This window comes from Rhinoderma darwinii, chromosome 5 (assembly GCF_050947455.1).
Source record: "Rhinoderma darwinii isolate aRhiDar2 chromosome 5, aRhiDar2.hap1, whole genome shotgun sequence".
NCBI classification, from domain to species: domain Eukaryota; kingdom Metazoa; phylum Chordata; class Amphibia; order Anura; family Rhinodermatidae; genus Rhinoderma; species Rhinoderma darwinii.
The window spans coordinates 35,468,635-35,487,543 of NC_134691.1; the positions used below are offsets into that span (position 1 = coordinate 35,468,635).

Here is an 18,909-nt window from a genome sequence, read left to right on the forward strand (position 1 = left end):
TTTTTTTTGCGGCACTTGTTTGATGTGGTTCCATAACAATGCCAGTATCTTATTTTTTTGTTTGTTTTATTTAGGGGGAAAATGGTAACAAATTGGGGGAAAAAAATTTCCCTTTTTTTATTTGGGGTAACCTATTTTGCATGATTTGGACGCATTATTACAAAGGTGTAAGACGCCCATTTAACACCCTTCCATTTGATAGAGTATGCTCCTCATGATACAAGCGAGTTAAAAGGCTGTATTTTCATTTTTTACTATTAATTTTTAAAACCTTTTTTTTTGTGTTTTTTATTTCTTTTTTTTTTTACTGGATTTATTTATTTCGCACTTGTTGCCCTGGTACTGGAGTAATCTGGGATGGCATGATCTGTTTCCCCCCAGCATCCCTTAGATCACATATATGGATCTAATGGCTGCTGGGCATTAGATCACAATTGGCATTGGCAGCAGAGGGATGCTGGGAGGACACAGATCATGTCCTCCCAGCATGCTCCTCTCCTCCATGTCACAGTTGGAAGCCTGCGACATCATCGTGACATCACAGGTTTACATGGTAACGGCCTGAATGCAGGAAGGAAGTTTCCTCCGCTTAAGTTCCAGTACTAAACACAGTGCTCACTTCGAGAGCTGTGTTAAGCAGGTTTTTTTTTTGTGAGGGGGAGTTGATCTTTCAGCTCCCTGCCCCTCGGGAGAGTCAGGCTGCCTGTTAGCATTACACTTAGTGCGGGGGTCAGCAACCTTTGGCCCTACAGCTGTTGTGAAACTACAACTCCCAACATGCCCTGGCAGTCAAAGACTTTATTATTCCAACCAAAGGCTGTCAGGGCATGCTGGGAATTGTAGTTTAACAGCTGGAGTTCTGAAGGTTGATGACCCCTGCACAAATGGGACAAAAAAACAACAACCCTATTTTTCATTAAAAAAAAATCTTTATCTTTCAATCATAATTATCTTTATGTATATCATAATTGTATTAAAACCATAGAACAAGCCCCGTGGGAATATTGTTGGCAACATCATGGGGACTTAGTAAAGTAGATAGTTATTACAGAAAAAAGGGGGGGGAATTTCCTTCAGCTCACCTTGTCACAGGTATGGTAGTCAGTGCACGGATCCTCGTGTCGGCACACGCGAGGGAAATAGCAGAAAAAGAAAGTTGGAACCAGCGCTGGAAGTGATGAATCTGCTAAAAACGGGAAACTTCTTCCAAGTTTTAATGTTGCTTTGGTAAAAACAATGGACAATGAAATAATGGTGACGGGCGGGTAATGTCAGGAGTACAGAGGGTGATGAGAGGATAGGCGGTAGCCTACGCGTTTCAGACCCCTGCTGGGTCCTTAGTCATGGCTTAAGGACCCAGCAGGGGTCTGAAACGCGTAGGCTACCGCCTATCCTCTCATCACCCTCTGTACTCCGGACATTACCCGCCCGTCACCATTATTTCATTGTCCATTGTTTTTACCAAAGCAACATTAAAACTTGGAAGAAGTTTCCCGTTTTTAGCAGATTCATCACTTCCAGCGCTGGTTCCAACTTTCTTTTTCTGCTAGATAGTTTTTACATAGGTCTAGTGGCAGAGGAATAACATACTGATATATGAGTAAAGTGCGATAGTGCTAAACCGTTCAGTACAGCATATCAGCCAAAGCTACAAAAATATAAGTATATAATACAAGTAATGGTGGTCACCCAGATGATGCCAACCCCGACATACATTTTGACACAAGCCCCCTGACAAAGACTTCTGCCCCAACGTACGTCAGCGCGTGGCAAACTTCCCAAACACATGGGAGAAGGTTCTCTGGTCAGATGGGAAACGCTATGTGTGGTGCAAACCCAACACTTCTCGTCACCCCAAGAACATTCCAACGGTGGAACATGGTGGTGGTGCCATCATGCTGTGGGGGCAGGGACTGGAAAACTGGTCCGAATTGAAGGAAAGATGGATGGCAGTAAATACAGGGCAATTCTTGCGGAAAACCTGTTTCAGTCTGCCAGAGATTTGAGACTGGGACAGAGGTTCACCTTCCAGCAGGACAAAGACCCTAAACATACTGCTAAATCTACACTGGAGGGGTTTAAAGGGGTGCGGGAACACTAAAAAAACTGAATACTTAAGCTACAGAGCCGACTAAGAAGACAATTATAGGTTATAGAGAAATTATTTTTCACCCTCTACCACCTGGTATTGCTGGTTTAATAGGTGAAATGCTGGTGACAGGTTCCCTTAAAAGGGGAACATGTAAATGTCTTGGAATGGGCCAGACCTCAATCCAATTGAGAATCTGTGACATGACTTGTAAACTGCCGTACACCAACCCAACTATCAAACGTGAAGGAGTTGGAGCAGTTTTTTTCCTGGAAGAATGGGCAGAAATCCCAGTGTCTAGATGTGGTAACCTAATAGAGACATAACTCGAGAGACTTCCATCTGTAATTGCAGCAAAAGGGAAATCCACAAAATATTGACTTTCAGGAGGTGAGCACTTATGTGCATTAAAGTTCTGGTTTTTTTTTTCTTAACCCTTTCAGGACTGTTCCATTTTTATGCTTTTAAATTTTTGTTTTTCACTCCCCGCCTTCCAAGAGCCATAATTGCGGGTCTCCGCTGTAATATTCAGCGGATACAACACAGCGTATGGAGCGGGCTCAGCGCGTGAGCCCGCTCCATATATCGCTCCCGCACCAGGATGTGCTATTACATCGTGTTGCGCAAAGGGGTTAATTATCATTTGTGTCACAGTAAAATATACACTGCATGGTCAAAAGTATTTGGACACACCTCTTAATCATTGAATTCAGGTGTTTCATTCAGTCCCATTGTCACAGGTGTATAAAATTCAGCACTCGCCGTGCAGCCGCCTTTATAAACATTTGTGAAAGACTGGGTCGTTGTAAAGAGATCACTGAATTCCAGCGTGGTCCTGTAATAGGATTTTAGTGGTATTGCAAAGTGAAAGCGTTTAGGAAGAAAAGCCACGTGGCAGACCACGTAAAGTCCTAGAGCAGGGTCGCTGAGCTGCATAAAAGTCGCCAATGCTGTGCTGAATAACTATAGAGCTCCAAACCTCTTCTGGCATTAACATCGGCACAAAAACTGTGCCCAGGAGCTTCAAGCCTTACAGCACCAAGCTCAATGCCAAGCATCAGATGGAGTGGTGTAAAGTCGCCACCACTAGCCTCGAGCAGTGGAAACGTGTTCTGTGGACTGATGAATCACGCTTCTCTATCTGTTCGGTGGAGGAGGGATAACGCTATGGGGTTGTTTTTCAGGGGTCGGCCTCGGCCCCTTAGTTACAGTGAAGGGATTCAGCATACCCAGATATTTTGGACAATTGTAACTTCCAATTTTGTGGGAACAGTTTGGGGTTCGGCCCTTTTTTGTTCCAGCATGACTACTCCCCAAAGCACAAGGTCCATAAAGACTCTGTTCGTGGGTTGGTTGGGGGAAGTTTGGTGTGGAAGAACTTGACTAGCCGCACAGAGCCCTGACCTCAACCGCATCCTATACCTTTGGGATGAACTAGAACAGAGATTGTGAGCCAAGCTCTCTCCTCCAACATCCGTGTCTGACCTCACAAATGCTCTTCTGGATGAATGGGCTAAAATTCCCACAGACGCTCCAAAATCTTGTAGAATGCCCCCAGAAGAGTGTTGGCTGTTTTAGCTGCAAAGGGGAAGCAACGCCATATTAATGACTGTGGATTTCAAATTGATAAAAGCTCCTGTAGGTGTAATGAGTAGGTGTAATGTGTAGGTGTCCATATAGTGCGTTTTGCACCTTCAAATTGGTAGTCATGTTGTGTAAGTCAAATGGTATGAACCCCCCCCCCCCCCCCCCACCCAAAAAAAAATAATCTCTTAATTCCAGGTTGTAATGCAACAAAGCATAAAAAACACTGAGAGCGGTTGATTATCAAGGCACTGTATATACAAATAATGTAAAAAAACACCAAGCCTGAAATATAGCGCTTGCCTTTCCCCAATGAGCCTAATCGTTACGACCGCATGTGAGGACCTCTGTACCGTAAAAGACTGTTTTACTTTTTGTGGAAACCTTTTACCCATTATAATGCCAAAAAAGCTGAAAATGGATGTAAAGAAAAAAAAAAGAAAGCACCATGTAATAAAAATAAAAAGTGCTGAAACGGTTAATGCAGAGAATATTCACAGTAGTCAGTCAATTCAGCCCCAAAGATTTACAATTCAACGCTGCTACATCTTTAAATAATGAGTGTGCCAGATTCCCTGGACACATCATTCATGTTCTGAGGGATTGACCCATTTAGCAGCGTCTTGTCCTTTTTGCATAATTTCTCATTAACATGTGAGTTACATTGATGGAAAAATTAGTGTAAATAGTTTTTGGTTTTAAGCAGCGTTCACGGTGATGCGTGACGGCTGTGTCTGCCGTTTTCAGTCATTCGGGCGATGTATTTCCACTCGGAGCCGTTGTTGTTCTGGCTCAGTGAACCTCTTCCTTTGTTGCCATCACTTCTCCTTTGTTTATCATTTTCACCCCATCATTGTGTTTCCTGCAGACACGTCTAGCTTGTCGACTGCGGGATGCTTCTCCCTGTGGTCATTGCTTCCTGTAAACATTCATTCCACATTCAGAACATGTTGGACAGCTCGGAGTGGAAACTATCAGTATGGCTTAAATCCGTGATGGCACTCGTATCATTTCTGAAATTTAATTAGAGCCGTAAATCTGAAGTGGGATTTCAAGTTGTAAAGTAAAATCTCTTTATCCTGAATGTAATGATAAAGTTTCAAGAACCGCAACGTCCTTAACGTGAAAGAAAGGAAGCAAAAAGTCTCTTGCTTGTTCCTATTTGAATTCCCGACTCCAGAACTTCTTACCGGCAGCCATCTTTCCCGGAGAAATCATGGTGATGTACAACCACTACTTCCACAACTAATACACACCAGCAACTCATCTGCTGACAGGCGGGTGACAACGTTGGGCTCACAGGTGTAAGGAGCTCTGCCCTTGTCGTCTTCTTCTTGTTGTTACTGTTGCTAGGCAACGTACTGAACATTTGTTAGAAAGCTTCCTGTAGGACTCTACAATTGTTAACTTCAGTTTTCAGTAGAAAACCTAGTTGCCCTATAAGCATACTTGCAAACAGTTTTGTTTTTCGTGGTGCTGTCCCGTGAACTGGAAGAAGCATTTCTGACTGGTTAGGGGGCATTCACATTTTGAATGGGGCTCACAAATGTTCCCCCGATTTTTATTTTTTATTTTTTTTATAAATTCTAATTTGGAATGTTTAAAGAATATATAAGGCACTGTAACCCCTTTACATCCTGCTGGTACATAGGCATCCGTCACCAATAGACTATAATAGTACCCGTTTAACGTATACGTCATGAACTCTCATTACCCCAGTTCACTATGTATCTGTTTAGCGGATACCGTTTAAATCTATGGTGCCACGGTTAGGCATCCATCACAGCCTACGTTGAACATTTACAGATGTAGCCAAGTTTATCTTGACTCATAACTTTCTGCAGCGTGATATCACACAACAAAAGCCACTGAATAGTCATTGAAAAAGTCAAGTTAACGTTTCTGGTCACTGTGTATTTAATGCGTTGAGTCAAGATAAAGATGGCTACATCTGTATGTTGGGAGATTTTTCCTGACTTAATGTGACTAAGGACTTATTGGTATTTTATATATGTAATCCACATAAAAATATTGAGTAACTTAGTCCATATATTGCATTGCTTTTTATAGGGATCTTGAGTTACATAGTGCTAAATTATAACATTCGTTGAGTAATAAAGCAAATAAAAAAAGGAGTGACATTGTTAAATGAGCTGCTGGTCCTCGGTTATATCACACTGGCGTGTTTTTCAGCGCGGCCTTTCACACACAGGACCTGTTCTAACGGCAGCTAATTGCTAATTTCTTACGGTAGTGATGTCACAGCGGCAAAGTAATTACACCGTTCCTTTGATAGTGAAATTACACTGACAATGGTGGTCATGGCAGAGACCGATTATTCCAATTTCGGTACATGTAACCTATGGCTTAAAACCTTGGTGCTTTGTCGGTAGGAACAATAGGAACTCTTGTGGGGTTTTAGGTTGTTGCGTTTTTTTTTTGTTTCTTGACAAGATATATTAAATAATAAAAAATATATCAACCTTTTTGTTATAGAGCCTAAAAGTACCACCGATCTTGAAATATAATCTAGAGAAGGGGGTCTCGCCGTAGAGGGTAATGAAAGTTCACTTTGCATTTCTTTATAGCATGGAAAGTACTTTTTATTTTATTTTTTGGGGTTTTTCGAGATCATATCCTATTTTAAACCTGTTTGTGGCCACGTTACTTTACTTTGCCACGTTTTCAAGCTCTTCCATGCCAATTATCCTCTCCTGTTGTCATGCTGCCCTTTTGTTTGTTTACCTCGCTCCTTTCCACTGCCTGACCGCTTCTGGTTCTGCTCCCAGCATGCAGTTCTCACTGCACTGAGCATGCGTGGGTAAAAGAGACATTCTTTGATCCGTTCATGCGTCCAGATGATGCCTGGGACAACCGACTGAACAGACGTCATTGATGTGCCGTTCATTCAGTCAGCCGGCAAAGGCATCCGTCTGGAAGAAGAAAAGAGCGCTGGACGGTCGGGACGTCATCGGAAGTCCTGAATTCCAATAGGAACGATGTCATGTGATTGGAGTACAGAGGAGGAGAAAGAAAGATCTTTCAAAATGTAGTTTTGCTAAAATTGGTTTAATAACTTATTTGGATAGAATAGTCCATACTTAGTCAAAACTAGAAAACCCCTTTTAAGTATTCCCATCTTATGGCTTATCCACCGGATTTTCTTTCTCTTCTGGAAAATACCACAAATACTGCTGTTTGGCGAAAAAACAAACAAACTCAAGAACATACATTTCTGTCTCTACCAAACCCCTGATCGGCCCTGGCCGAAAGTGATGTTCAGCCCTTCAATGGGGCCAATGGCTGCATTTGAGGCTCCCACAATGTGTAAGGTTTGACCACCTTTGGTCTATATAGCCATGGACCTCCCAGGCCCAGTTGATCATAACATCTACTAAAGTCTTTCCCCATGGATCAAAGAATTTATAGGCTAATGTAAACCTCTGACTATTTCAATGCAGTCTACAAGTATCTATCTCCCAGGGCCGATGATCCTAGGTCATGGGGATCAATAAATCAAGCTTTTCTACCATGACCGATCCTCTAAGTTATTTATGGCATATTTGTAGGACTTGTGTCCTTGTAAGGGCCTGTTCACATCAGCATTGGCTTTCCGTTCCGGGGTTCCATCGGAGGTTTCCATCGGGTGAACCCCGCAACGGAAAGTCAAACTGCAACCACAGCTTCCGTTTCAGTCACTATTGATATCAATGGTGACGGAAACATTGCTAATGGTTTCCGTTCGTCACTATTCTGGCAGATTTCCGTTTTTCCGACAGAATCAATAGCGCAGTCGACCTTGCTATTGATTCCATTCGAAAAACGGAAATCTTCCGGAATGGTGACAAACGGAAACCATTAGCAATGTTTCCGTCACCATTGATATCAATAGTGACTGAAATGGAATCTGTGGTTGCAGTTTGACTTTCCGTTGCGGGGTTCGCCCGATCGAAACCTCCGACGGAACCCCGGAATGGACAGCCAACGCTGATGTGAACAGGCCCTTATATAGAAGTAGTGAAGAGGCTTTTAATGGTTAACATGACTTTATCTTCTATATTGTGATGTGACTAGATTGTAGTCGGTAAGTTTTTGCTCCTAGAGATTCTAATTACTAAAACTATTAAACTCCATCACGAAGATCAATTAGAGAAGCAAATGCAGAGGTGTGAATAAAATGTGTGAACGTGCAATCGAAAAAAAAAACTATTGTTTTTATATATATATATATATATATATATATATAATGTATGTCATTTTCTATCCATAGTTAAAGAAAGTTCAAATCTGCGTGTGAGGTGCTTTATACTTCAACAATTTCAGACATGATAACCTGGTTTGAGACTGGTTGTTTCTTGGGGCTAATATATTAACACGTTTCGTGTTATGTCGACATGCTCTTTGTACGACTGTTCGAGCAGCCGGATCTTGTCGAAAATTGATCAGGCATATCAAGTAAAGTGTCTGTGGAGAGAAACCATGATGTTACTTGATTAACTGTGAGGTCCGATGGCCTGATCCACACAGCTCTGCCTGTACAGAGGAGCATGGAGTCCATAGGTTTCCATACTAGGGAGTAGGCACTCCATGTACTGCTGTATCTCACCTCTATACACCATATCTCCATAATATGTATCCGATGGAGCATACTCTGTGGAACAACCTCCATATGAAATCAGAGGCATCCACCGACCTCTGCAGTTGGGGGGAGTTTGGGACACCCCGATACACATTAGTCAGCCGGTCCTGCCGAAATCGGTGGGTTCGACTGACATAGATCTAATGTGTATATCCACCCTAAGAGTTTACTAGCAAATAATTATTCGTTTTTGTTTAGTTTTTGTCCTACGCTTTTTCCAGTACCAGCACAATCCATACTCTATACCAGGGGTCGGCATCCTGTCGCACCTATTCCGCAGGTGACACGTGGGGCCTCGATCTCTGGCACGCTCCCCTCTCCCGGGTTCCAGGGCCGTTGTATTCTGTGGCACTGAACACAGGAGAGATAGAGGAGTGTCGCTTACTTAGGAGAGCAGAGCGGCGCTTCCGTTTGAACTTACTGATCACGTATAAACATCATTCTGTGTTTCTCGGCACTGAACCCTGGGCGGCGCAGAGTTGTTGGCATGGCAAGCACACCGTGCAGCACTGACTAGCGAATAATGACGCACCACTCTCTTATCTACTGGTGATCGGTGCCGGCACCATCACTGGTCTCCGTAAAAGTAAGTTAAAGTCACTTTAGAAATCAATGCCTCAGTGACAAAAGTTTCAATCTTCTTTGTCCCCTGCAAACCCTCCCCCACACAATTTGTAAAACAAATAAGTGTTAAAAGAAATAACATATCCTGCTCTTTTATCAGTTTTTTTTTTTTTTCCCTAAATAAAATGTTTGCCAGCTCTTTCTCTTATGTGCATCACCCCTCAAGAAAATCTCCGCCTGTTCTCTCTCCTATGTGCACCCCCTCCCCTAAACTGGTGTTCAGTAGCCGCGTTCCCTCCTTTGTGCACCTCTCTTCCCCATAAGTGGTGTTCAGTAGGTGCGGTTTCTCTTATGTGCACCCCCTCCCCTAAGCTGGTGTTCAGTAGCGTGGCACACTGGGTACTTCATCTCTGATTTAGTTTTTTATAGGCACGCCATACAAAAAAGGCTGCCTATCCCTGCTGTGTACGGTGGCAAAATTTAGCAATGTGTTATTCTGCAGGATCGAAAATCAAAATTATTCAGGCACACATAGTGCATTCCCATTTGAGCTGAAAAAAAGTCCATGGGAGAGATTTATTAAGCAAAATGTGCCGAAATTCGAATACAAAATTAAGAACATAGCAAGCACTTAATTTCTTATTGTATTTTGTACTTCTTTTTTTTTTTTTTCTAATCTACATTGTTCGTTTTAAAAGTGTCTAGGCAAAGAGGCTTGGCAAAGAGAGGTGGTAAAATGCAAGCAATTTATCAAAGACTTACACCATTTTTTCGCAAAAAAATATTAGTATATGTATACATGTGGCGAAAACGTGTCTAGCATGCCTAGGAATTAGACCAAGTTTATTATGCCGTTAAAATAAATTAGGTGACACCATTAATCTTTTTAGTTTATGTAAAAAAAAAAAGTGTTAAAAGAGCATGATATTTATTTATTTTTTTATCCATTTTTTTTTTTTTCCTAAATAAAATCAATTTTATATAAAATATATTTTTTATTATGCATGTTTACTTCCTGGAGGCAGAACCCAGTGGATCTGCCACCCACCATCTCTACACTGCAGAAAAGTAGTCAAATCAACAGTCTGGAACTTTAGATGGGCAGTGGCATCACCAGACCCTCCCTCTATAATCTGTGTCTAACTTTTGTGTGTGTGTGTGTGTGTGTGTGTGTGTGTGTGTGCACTAGTGACTTGATAACATTCAGTTTCACTGTAGGCTGGAAAATGAAATGCTTGTTTTGGATTAGCGTGCAGTGTAACGTGTTTGGCCACTAGATGTCAGAACGCAGGGAAAGCAGCAATATTTCAGAATTTAGTTTTATTTGTAGACTTGTACCTTCTCTTGTAATATTGTTGGGTATCTGCCGGTGACATTTCTTGTGTTTTTTTTAATTTATTTTTATTTTTGTTGTAGAGCCCCTTTATATCTGGCAGCAGACAACAGAAGATGTGACCCTCACTTTCCCCCTTCCCGATGGCATAAGCAAGAAAGAGCACATTAAGATACATTTTTCTCCCAATCACATCAGTATGTCATTAAAGGAACAAGACCCATTTCTGAAAGGACAGCTTCACTCCGTGATTGATCATGAAAGCAGCACTTGGATTCTAAAAGATGAAAGAAGGTACGACTCACCACCGCCTTCTCAAACTCCGCACTATACTTGAATGCACTGGTTTACATTTCATGTTCCCAGGGTTTACTTTTGGACATATTGTTACTGCCATTCAACATGATCTTTGTGACTGGCTTTAACCCTTTCACTGGCAACAAGTAATACATGGCTTTAAAAGCTTGCTGCAACTAGAATATGGGATCTGACATCTTGGTCCTATATTAAAGCCCAGAATTTTAGCTTTCAAATGATACCAGGGTTAGGGCTCTAGGTGCAGCACTCGTATGAAGTCGGGGAGCAGAATTTTACTTTCTGGTTCTGTGTGTAGGAGAGGGGTGGGAGAGGGGAAGCTGCAAGTGAGAGCAGGAAAGCAGAGTCTGATACAACTCTCTTTCCCACTGTACAGCCTTCCATTCACAACAGGAGGGTCATACAGGAGCTTTTCTTTATCCCCCATACCAATCCGGGATGATATGTGCTCTTTGATTGTACCTAGGGGAGGGGGGTCTTTCTTTGTTTTTGTTTTTTAACTTTTCTAGAGGGTGGGGATAATTGGCAGTTGCACATGTGATCACCCCCTGCACAAGTGTTTATTGGCTTCTGAATCACGGAGATATTTGTTGTTTTTTTTTGTCCTGGTGATTTTGCAAAAATTTGTTCACGTAGGTAGATCTAGGCATACAGTGAAGGAAATAAGTATTTGATCCCTTGCTGATTTTGTAAGTTTGCCCACTGTCAAAGTCATGAACAGTCTAGAATTTTTAGGCTAGGTTAATTTTACCAGTGAGAGATAGATTATATAAAAAAAAAAAAAGAAAATCACATTGTCAAAATGATATATATTTATTTGCATTGTGCACAGAGAAATAAGTATTTGATCCCCTACCAACCATTAAGAGTTCAGCCTCCTCCAGACCAGTTACACGCTCCACATCAACTTGGTGCCTGCATTAAAGACAGCTCTTACATGGTCACCTGTATAAAAGACTCCTGTCCACAGACTCAATTATTCAGTCTGACTCTAACCTCTCCAACATGGGCAAGACCAAAGAGCTTTCTAAGGATGTCAGGGACAAGATCATAGACCTGCACAAGGCTGGAATGGGCTACAAAACCATAAGTAAGACGCTGGGTGAGAAGGAGACAACTGTTGGTGCAATAGTAAGAAAATGGAAGACATAAAAAATGACTGTCAATCGACATCGATCTGGGGCTCCATGCAAAATCTCACCTCGTGGGGTATCCTTGATCCTGAGGAAGGTGAGAGCTCAGCCGAAAACTACACGGGGGGAACTTGTTAATGATCTCAAGGCAGCTGGGACCACAGTCACCAAGAAAACCATTGGTAACACATTACGCCGTAATGGATTAAAATCCTGCAGTGCCCGCAAGGTCCCCCTGCTCAAGAAGGCACATGTACAGGCACGTCTGAAGTTTGCAAATGAACATCTGGATGATTCTGAGAGTGATTGGGAGAAGGTGCTGTGGTCAGATGAGACTAAAATTGAGCTCTTTGGCATTAACTCAACTCGCCGTGTTTGGAGGAAGAGAAATGCTGCCTATGACCCAAAGAACACCATCCCCACTGTCAAGCATGGTGGTGGAAACATTATGTTTTGTGGGTGTTTCTCTGCTAAGGGCACAGGACTACTTCACCACATCAATGGGAGAATGGATGGAGCCATGTACCGTCAAATCCTGAGTGACCACCTCCTTCCCTCCACCAGGACATTAAAAATGGCTCGTGGCTGGGTTTTCCAGCACGACAATGACCCCGAAACATACAGCCAAGGCAACAAAGGAGTGGCTCAAAAAGAAGCACATTAAGGTCATGGAGTGGCCTAGCCAGTCTCCAGACCTTAATCCCATCGAAAATTTATGGAGGGAGCTGAAGATCCGAGTTGCTAAGCGACAGCCTCGAAATCTTAATGATTTACAGATGATCTGCAAAGAAGAGTGGGCCAAAATTCCATCTAACATGTGTGCAAACCTCATCATCAACTACAAAAAAAGGCCTGACTGCTGTGCTTGCCAACAAGGGATTTGCCACCAAGTATTATGTCTTGTTTGCCAAAGGGATCAAATACTTATTTCTTTATGCATAATGCAAATAAATATATATAATTTTGACTATGTGATTTTCTCTTTTTTTTTTTAGATAATCTATCTCTCACTGGTAAAATTAAACTAGCCTAAAAATTCTAGACTGTTCGTGACTTTGACAGTGGGCAAACTTACAAAATCAGCAAGGGATCAAATACTTATTTCCTTCACTGTAAGTGGCACCTATGAAACTGCACATCTTCAACTTTTTTTTTTTTTTTAAAGCTTGAATTTGAATGCGTTTTAAAAAAAAAAATGTTACACTTTGATGTAGAATTGCATGAAGGTGCCCATGAGTGTAAAGAGCTGGGTGTCATTTTCACAATGTGCCACATGTCTACTTTCAAAATAATATGGCGGCGGGGGTATAATATGTTTTTTTGTTATTTTATAATTCAGGTTTTATTTTTATATGTCGAGTGAAAATTGTCTTTGCAGCGAAAGGGTTAAAGGAATTTTCCACTCCTAAGAAATTGATGGCCTATCCTCAGGATAAGCCATCAATCCCTGATTGGTGGAGGTCCGACTCCCGGCATCACCGCCAATGAGCTCCTGCCCCTTCACTTCAACTTGTCCTGTGAATCACACTAGTCACGGCGGTTTACAATATTACCCCCCCCCCCCCCCCCCCCCCAAGTGAAAGGGAGAAGGCTGTAATAGTGTGAACCTTTCGCTACAAGTGTGTCGGCGATTCACAGTACGAGCAGATAAGGAATGAAGGGTAAGTCGTGCTCGTATGAGTGCTGCGGCCCCTTCAAAACAGCTGATCGGGGGGGGGTGCCGGGAGTTGGACCCTCACCGATCAGGTATTGATGGCCTATCCTGAAGATAGGCTATTAATTTCTTAGCACTGGAAAACCCCTTCAAACAGACCCCTTTTTGTTTTTACATTCATTATTAGTAAGCGCTAACAGATATGGGTCCCCAGAGCAAGAGCAGGTAGGACAGCGGTCAGGGGGCCCCCGTTCTAGAGATGGGTGCGGGTCCCAGAAGTGGGACCAGAATCTCAGACATTTATGGCATATCCTGTGGATGAGCCATAAATATCCAGGATGGCAAAATCGGTTTAAGCCTGAGGCTGCACTACTGAAAGATTCTGATGACAACATGTCCACTTCTGATTTCTGTCAGACTCCGTGTTGTGGATTCAAAACACCATCTTTATCTATATTCACACATACAATAAAACACACTTCACTACAACTATCCAAGCCCCAGGTAGGAAGTAAATATTGTTGTTTTCGGTGATTTGGATTCACGCAAGGAGACATGTTGGGGACATGTCATCAGAACCTCTTAGTAGTGTAGCCTCAGGTTTTGGGCCTATAACTTCATGTGATAATATTTCAGCATCGAAGAAAGACCTTGAAATACGGTTTTCACAATTTTAATCCACACTAAAAGGCCTTTTTTTAAAAATAAATAAATATTCTTTTGTTTCTTCTCCATTCATGTTGTACTCTATTCATCGTAAGTGCCTCTAATGGAAGGTTTTACTGTATGCAAATAAACATTTTTATATATGCAGAAAACACATCAATTGTATGTATTTGCTTTTATTCGAAGAAAAATACCATTCTTCCTTTGACGTTACCCAGCCGGCTCATTGTATAAGGTTTAATGTCTCATACCTGTAATCACAGAGAATAGAATTACAGGCTCTGGTCTGAACAGGGGAAATGACACTGTGATTGTAGCATGGAAGGTATAGATGCTGTATAGTTATAAACATTTGTCTATAAGTGCTGGAAATCTATCCCGTCATATCCAGATCCACCCGTGATTCATCTCCGGAAGCTGCTCTCTATTATTTGTACATTTCTGGGTGAGATTTCTCATGATGTTCGATGATCGTGATGAATGGAACGAATAATGCAGTATATTTTCTCTATAAGGGGACCTGTTTTTTCAAGATTATGTATTAAAGAAGTTGTCCTGTTTTATACGAAGTTCAAAGTGGCCCGGTCAGCTCTACTGACGTACACTATATTGACATAAGTATTGGGACACCTACACATTGCACCTGCAGGAACTTTTATGATATCCCATTCTAAATCCACAGTCATTAATATGGGGTTCCCCCCCCCCTCCCCCATCCTTTGCAGCTAAAACAATTTCCACTCTTCTGGGAAGACTTTAGACAATATTTTGGAGTGTGTTTGTGGGAATTTTTGCCCATTCATCCAGAAGAACATTTGTGAGGTCAGACACAGATGTTGGGGAGGGGGTCTGGCTCGCAATCTCTGTTCTAGTTCATCCCTAAGGTGTTGGATGGGGTTGAGGTCAGGACTCTGTGCGGCCAACCAAGGTCTTCCTCACCAAACTCACCCAACCATGTCTTTATGGACCTTGTGCACTGGGGCACAGTCATCCTGGAACAGAAAAGGGCCAAACCCCAAACTGTTCCCACAAAGTTGGATGCAACATTAGTCCAAAATGTATTGGTATGCTGAAGAACGAAGATTTCTCCTTTCTAGAACTAAGGGGCCTAGGCCGACCCCTGAAAAACAACCCCATAGCCTTATCCCTCCTCCACTAAACTTTACAGTTGGCACAATGCAGTCCGGCAGGAAACGTTCTCCTGGCATTCACCAAACCGGACTCGTCCATCAGACTCCAGATAGAGAAGCGTGATTCATCTCTCCACAGAACAAGTTTCCACTGCTCCAGAGTCCAGTGGCGGCGGCTTTACACCACTCCATCCGACGCCTGGCATTGTGCTTGGTGATGTTTGACTTGCATGCAGCTGCTCAGTCACCATGCCATGAAGCTCCCGGGGCACAGTTTTTGTGCGGATGTTAATGCCAGAGGAGGTTTGGAGTTCTGCAGTTATTGAGTCAGCAGAGCATTGGCGACTTTTATCCACTATGCGCCTCAGCACTCGTTGACCCCGCTCTGTAACTTTGTGGTCTGACACTTCGTGGCTGAGTTGCTGTGGTTCCTAAACGCTTCCACGTTACAATAATACCACCCACAGTTGATCGTGGAGGAAGAATTTTCATGAATTGACTTGTTACAACAGTGACGTCCTATTTTAGCTTTACTCTACTGAGTTTCTCAATGGACAACTGGGCGTGTTGACTGACAACTTTAAAGAGGCTCTGTCACCACATTGTAAGTGCCCTATCTCCTACATAAGGAGATCGGCGCTATAATGTAGGTGACAGCACTGCTTTTTATTTTAAAAAAACACGATCTATTTTCACCATGTTATTAGCGATTTTAGCTTTATGCTAATGAGTTTCTCAATGGACAACTGGGCGTGTTTTACTATTGACCAAGTGGGCGTTGTACAGAGGAGTATATAACGCTGACCAATCAGCGTCATACGCTCCTCTCCATTCATTTACACTGCAGATAGCGATATAGCTATATCGCTATTTGCAGTCACATAAACACACTATAACGCTACTCATGTGTAATGATAATGAATATACATTACCTCCAGCCAGGACGTGATGTGTATTCATTCTCCTGACCACTTCTGTAGCGTCTCTGTGATTTACAACATAGCAGGCGTAGTCTCACGAGATTACGCTGTAAACTGTCATTCACAGCGAGATCTCGCTGTGCTGTGCTGTAAATCACACAGACGCTACAGAAGTATCAGGATCCTGAATAGACATTCTTCCAAGTCTATTTTTTTGTGAATCCGGATATAGACATCTTCCAATCTGTTCGCCACTGGGTGGTTTTCTAGATTTGTTGACATAGTTTTGTCAGCACTTTGATTATTTTTCAGGTCCTTGGAGTAATTCTGCTGCACCGCCATCTCCAGTGACTTTTATTTTTTTTTTGGCAAAGAATTCAGAACCATACTGACTTCACCTTCCAACACTGCATGTTCTTCAGTCAAGCTGTGTATTGCTAGATCTTCATCTCATTCCTTAAGATTTACCCATTTTCATTTTTAACATACACATTCGAGGTTGAGATTTTTTTTTTTAATCTCATGGATCTTCTGTAAAACAATACTTGTTTTTCCTTGCTTCGTCCCATCTTCAATATCTTTACCGATGTTATTGCAGTGTTGGTGTTTGTCCCTCCTAGCAGCTCTTTGGAAACTATAATTCAGTTCTTTCAAAAGCTCTTTATCCTTTTTTACGTTGGCTTCTTCTTATTTATTTCATTAAATTTCTTAGTTCTCTCCCCCCCCCCCCCAATGTTTTCTCTGATTTCCTCCTTGATTTCCATCCTCCGTTCTTCCATTTTCTATATATAGAGTCTGAAACCGTTTTTCTTTGACTGCAGCGAGCATGTTCTATCTGGGCACTCTGTATTGGTTGATTTCTTTTCATGCAGCTTTCTTGCCCCCTTTAATATGTTTTGCAGGTACTTACCTCTTGCCCCTTTAATGAATTTTGCAGCTTAGCACTTGGCTTCCTATCTGTGTGACCATTTTGGAACCTATATCTACCAGAAGTGGTCGCAAAATAATATTTCTGCTATAGAATACATTGCCGCTCCATCTCTGAAGGGCTTGCTTTAGGGTAGTCCCTGCTCAGGCAGCAATATGAAAATAGAAATCAAGCAGAATGATGATAAAACCTATTCTGTATTCTATGTGATTCAGGTTTTTCATACAGCATATTACTGTACCATACTGGTATATAGACTGCATTTCAAGAATGTAATACTAAAGAATCTCTGTATAGACCCTGAACAAGCAAGGAATGCTGAGAGATATGTTTGCCGAATGCAAAACATCACATGAGGACTGAGTTCTATATAAAGATGTATGCCGAGACAGATTCGCTTTTAAAGGGGTTGTCCGCTGATATCTCTATAGGAATTGCCTTACACCCGTTAAACGGAATGGCCGTCTATTGATCTCCGTAAATGCCTGTGGTCGTCCAGAGCAACTAAGTGTTTCAGCTAATAGAGGAGAGGGGTCTCATCAGTATAGGGGTTGAGCTGAGGTAGTCTACCTAGTATTAGAATTATCTTTTACAGTAATAGTTGGTTAGCTGTGCGGAATTAAAGGGGTTGTCCCATCTGTACAACACCGCTAAATGAGGACAGACTGGCGGCCGCTACGGGTCTAGCAGCTGAAATCCTGGCAGCTGTAGCAGAAATGTTGTCTTACATGACGCTCTTTCAAATGAACGGGCATGTAATATATGGTCACACTGAATCCTCCAGAACAGGGGTTGCTCTTTGGAGCTCTGTTATAGCTTAATAGAGGGGGTCCAAAACTTAGGAGCCCCCTCTATGATGTCCATGTGCCTAATATATAACATTTGGAAAGGGTTTGTCCTAATGGGATTACCTGTTTAAGTTTTTACACATTGCCCTGTAATTCTGTAAGGTGAAGACAGACTCTCATTACAGCTACACTAGATGACATTACCCAGCTTTCTGGAGCACTGAATGACAAAGCTCTGATACATCACCATCTTATGTATTCATGAAATGCATCTACTATGCCCTTCCATACCGCTATATGGAATACACGATTTATATAGACATGTTGGCGAAGACCTCATTCACACGACTGTAATTTTCATCCGTAATTACGAATGAAATTCCGGACACATTCATTTCTATTGGCTATGGACACCTCTCCGTATGTTTTACAGGCCGGAGAAATAATGCGCAAATTATAGAACATGTCCTATTCTTGTCCGCAATTGCGTCTGTGTATCCGCAGCCGTCGGATCCGTATTTGCGGACAGTAAAACCCTTACGGTCGTGTGTATGAGGTCTAAGCTTCACACTAGTATGATCAGATATTGGTAAACTAAAAGACCAGAGTGGAGTACTTAGCAGCTCCAGGTAGCTATATACATAGGATGGTGTACAGTTGTACTTTTAATTTTCTCCCCTCGGAACCATTAAATTATAAAAATATATATTTTTTTGCAGCTAATTGGTGCAAGCGGTTTCCATCGTTCTCTGCGGTGAATATATTAACTTGAAGTGCTGTCATTAACATTGCTCAGAATGAAATCAATAGGAGTTCATAAGTCCAGGAAAATGCTGCTTATAATCTTTGAAGTGAAGAAAATTAAGTCGACTACACTCTTCGATACATGTTTACAAAGTTCTTAGTCCGAAACGCGTAAGCTAGGCTGAACCAGTTTTTCTTTTGTCAATTTTTTTTTTATCTTGCAACAGATAAATCGTTGGATTTTGTTGGGAAATTTCTTGGCACTGGATTTCTGTTTTGCGGTTTTCAAATTTGCCTACTGAGAACTTGTCTCCAGTAGATCCGAGCACAAGTGGATCTTCCCGCCTTGTGGATTTGTTAGCTGGCTATATTTTTGTTTTATATATCCTTTTTACATTGGTTTATACGTAATTGCCCTACAG

At 42.0% G+C, this 18,909-nt stretch overlaps 1 protein-coding gene across 1 annotated transcript in view; it reads left to right on the forward strand.

Annotated features, from left to right (window-relative positions):
- The window catches only part of NUDCD1 (NudC domain containing 1), a 142,644-nt gene that overhangs the window by 84,584 nt on the left and 39,151 nt on the right, over nucleotides 1-18,909 (forward strand). The window contains exon 6 of the mRNA XM_075825820.1: nucleotides 10,293-10,503. Coding sequence (XP_075681935.1) covers nucleotides 10,293-10,503 — 211 coding nt within the window. The remainder of the gene's footprint in view (nucleotides 1-10,292; nucleotides 10,504-18,909) is intronic.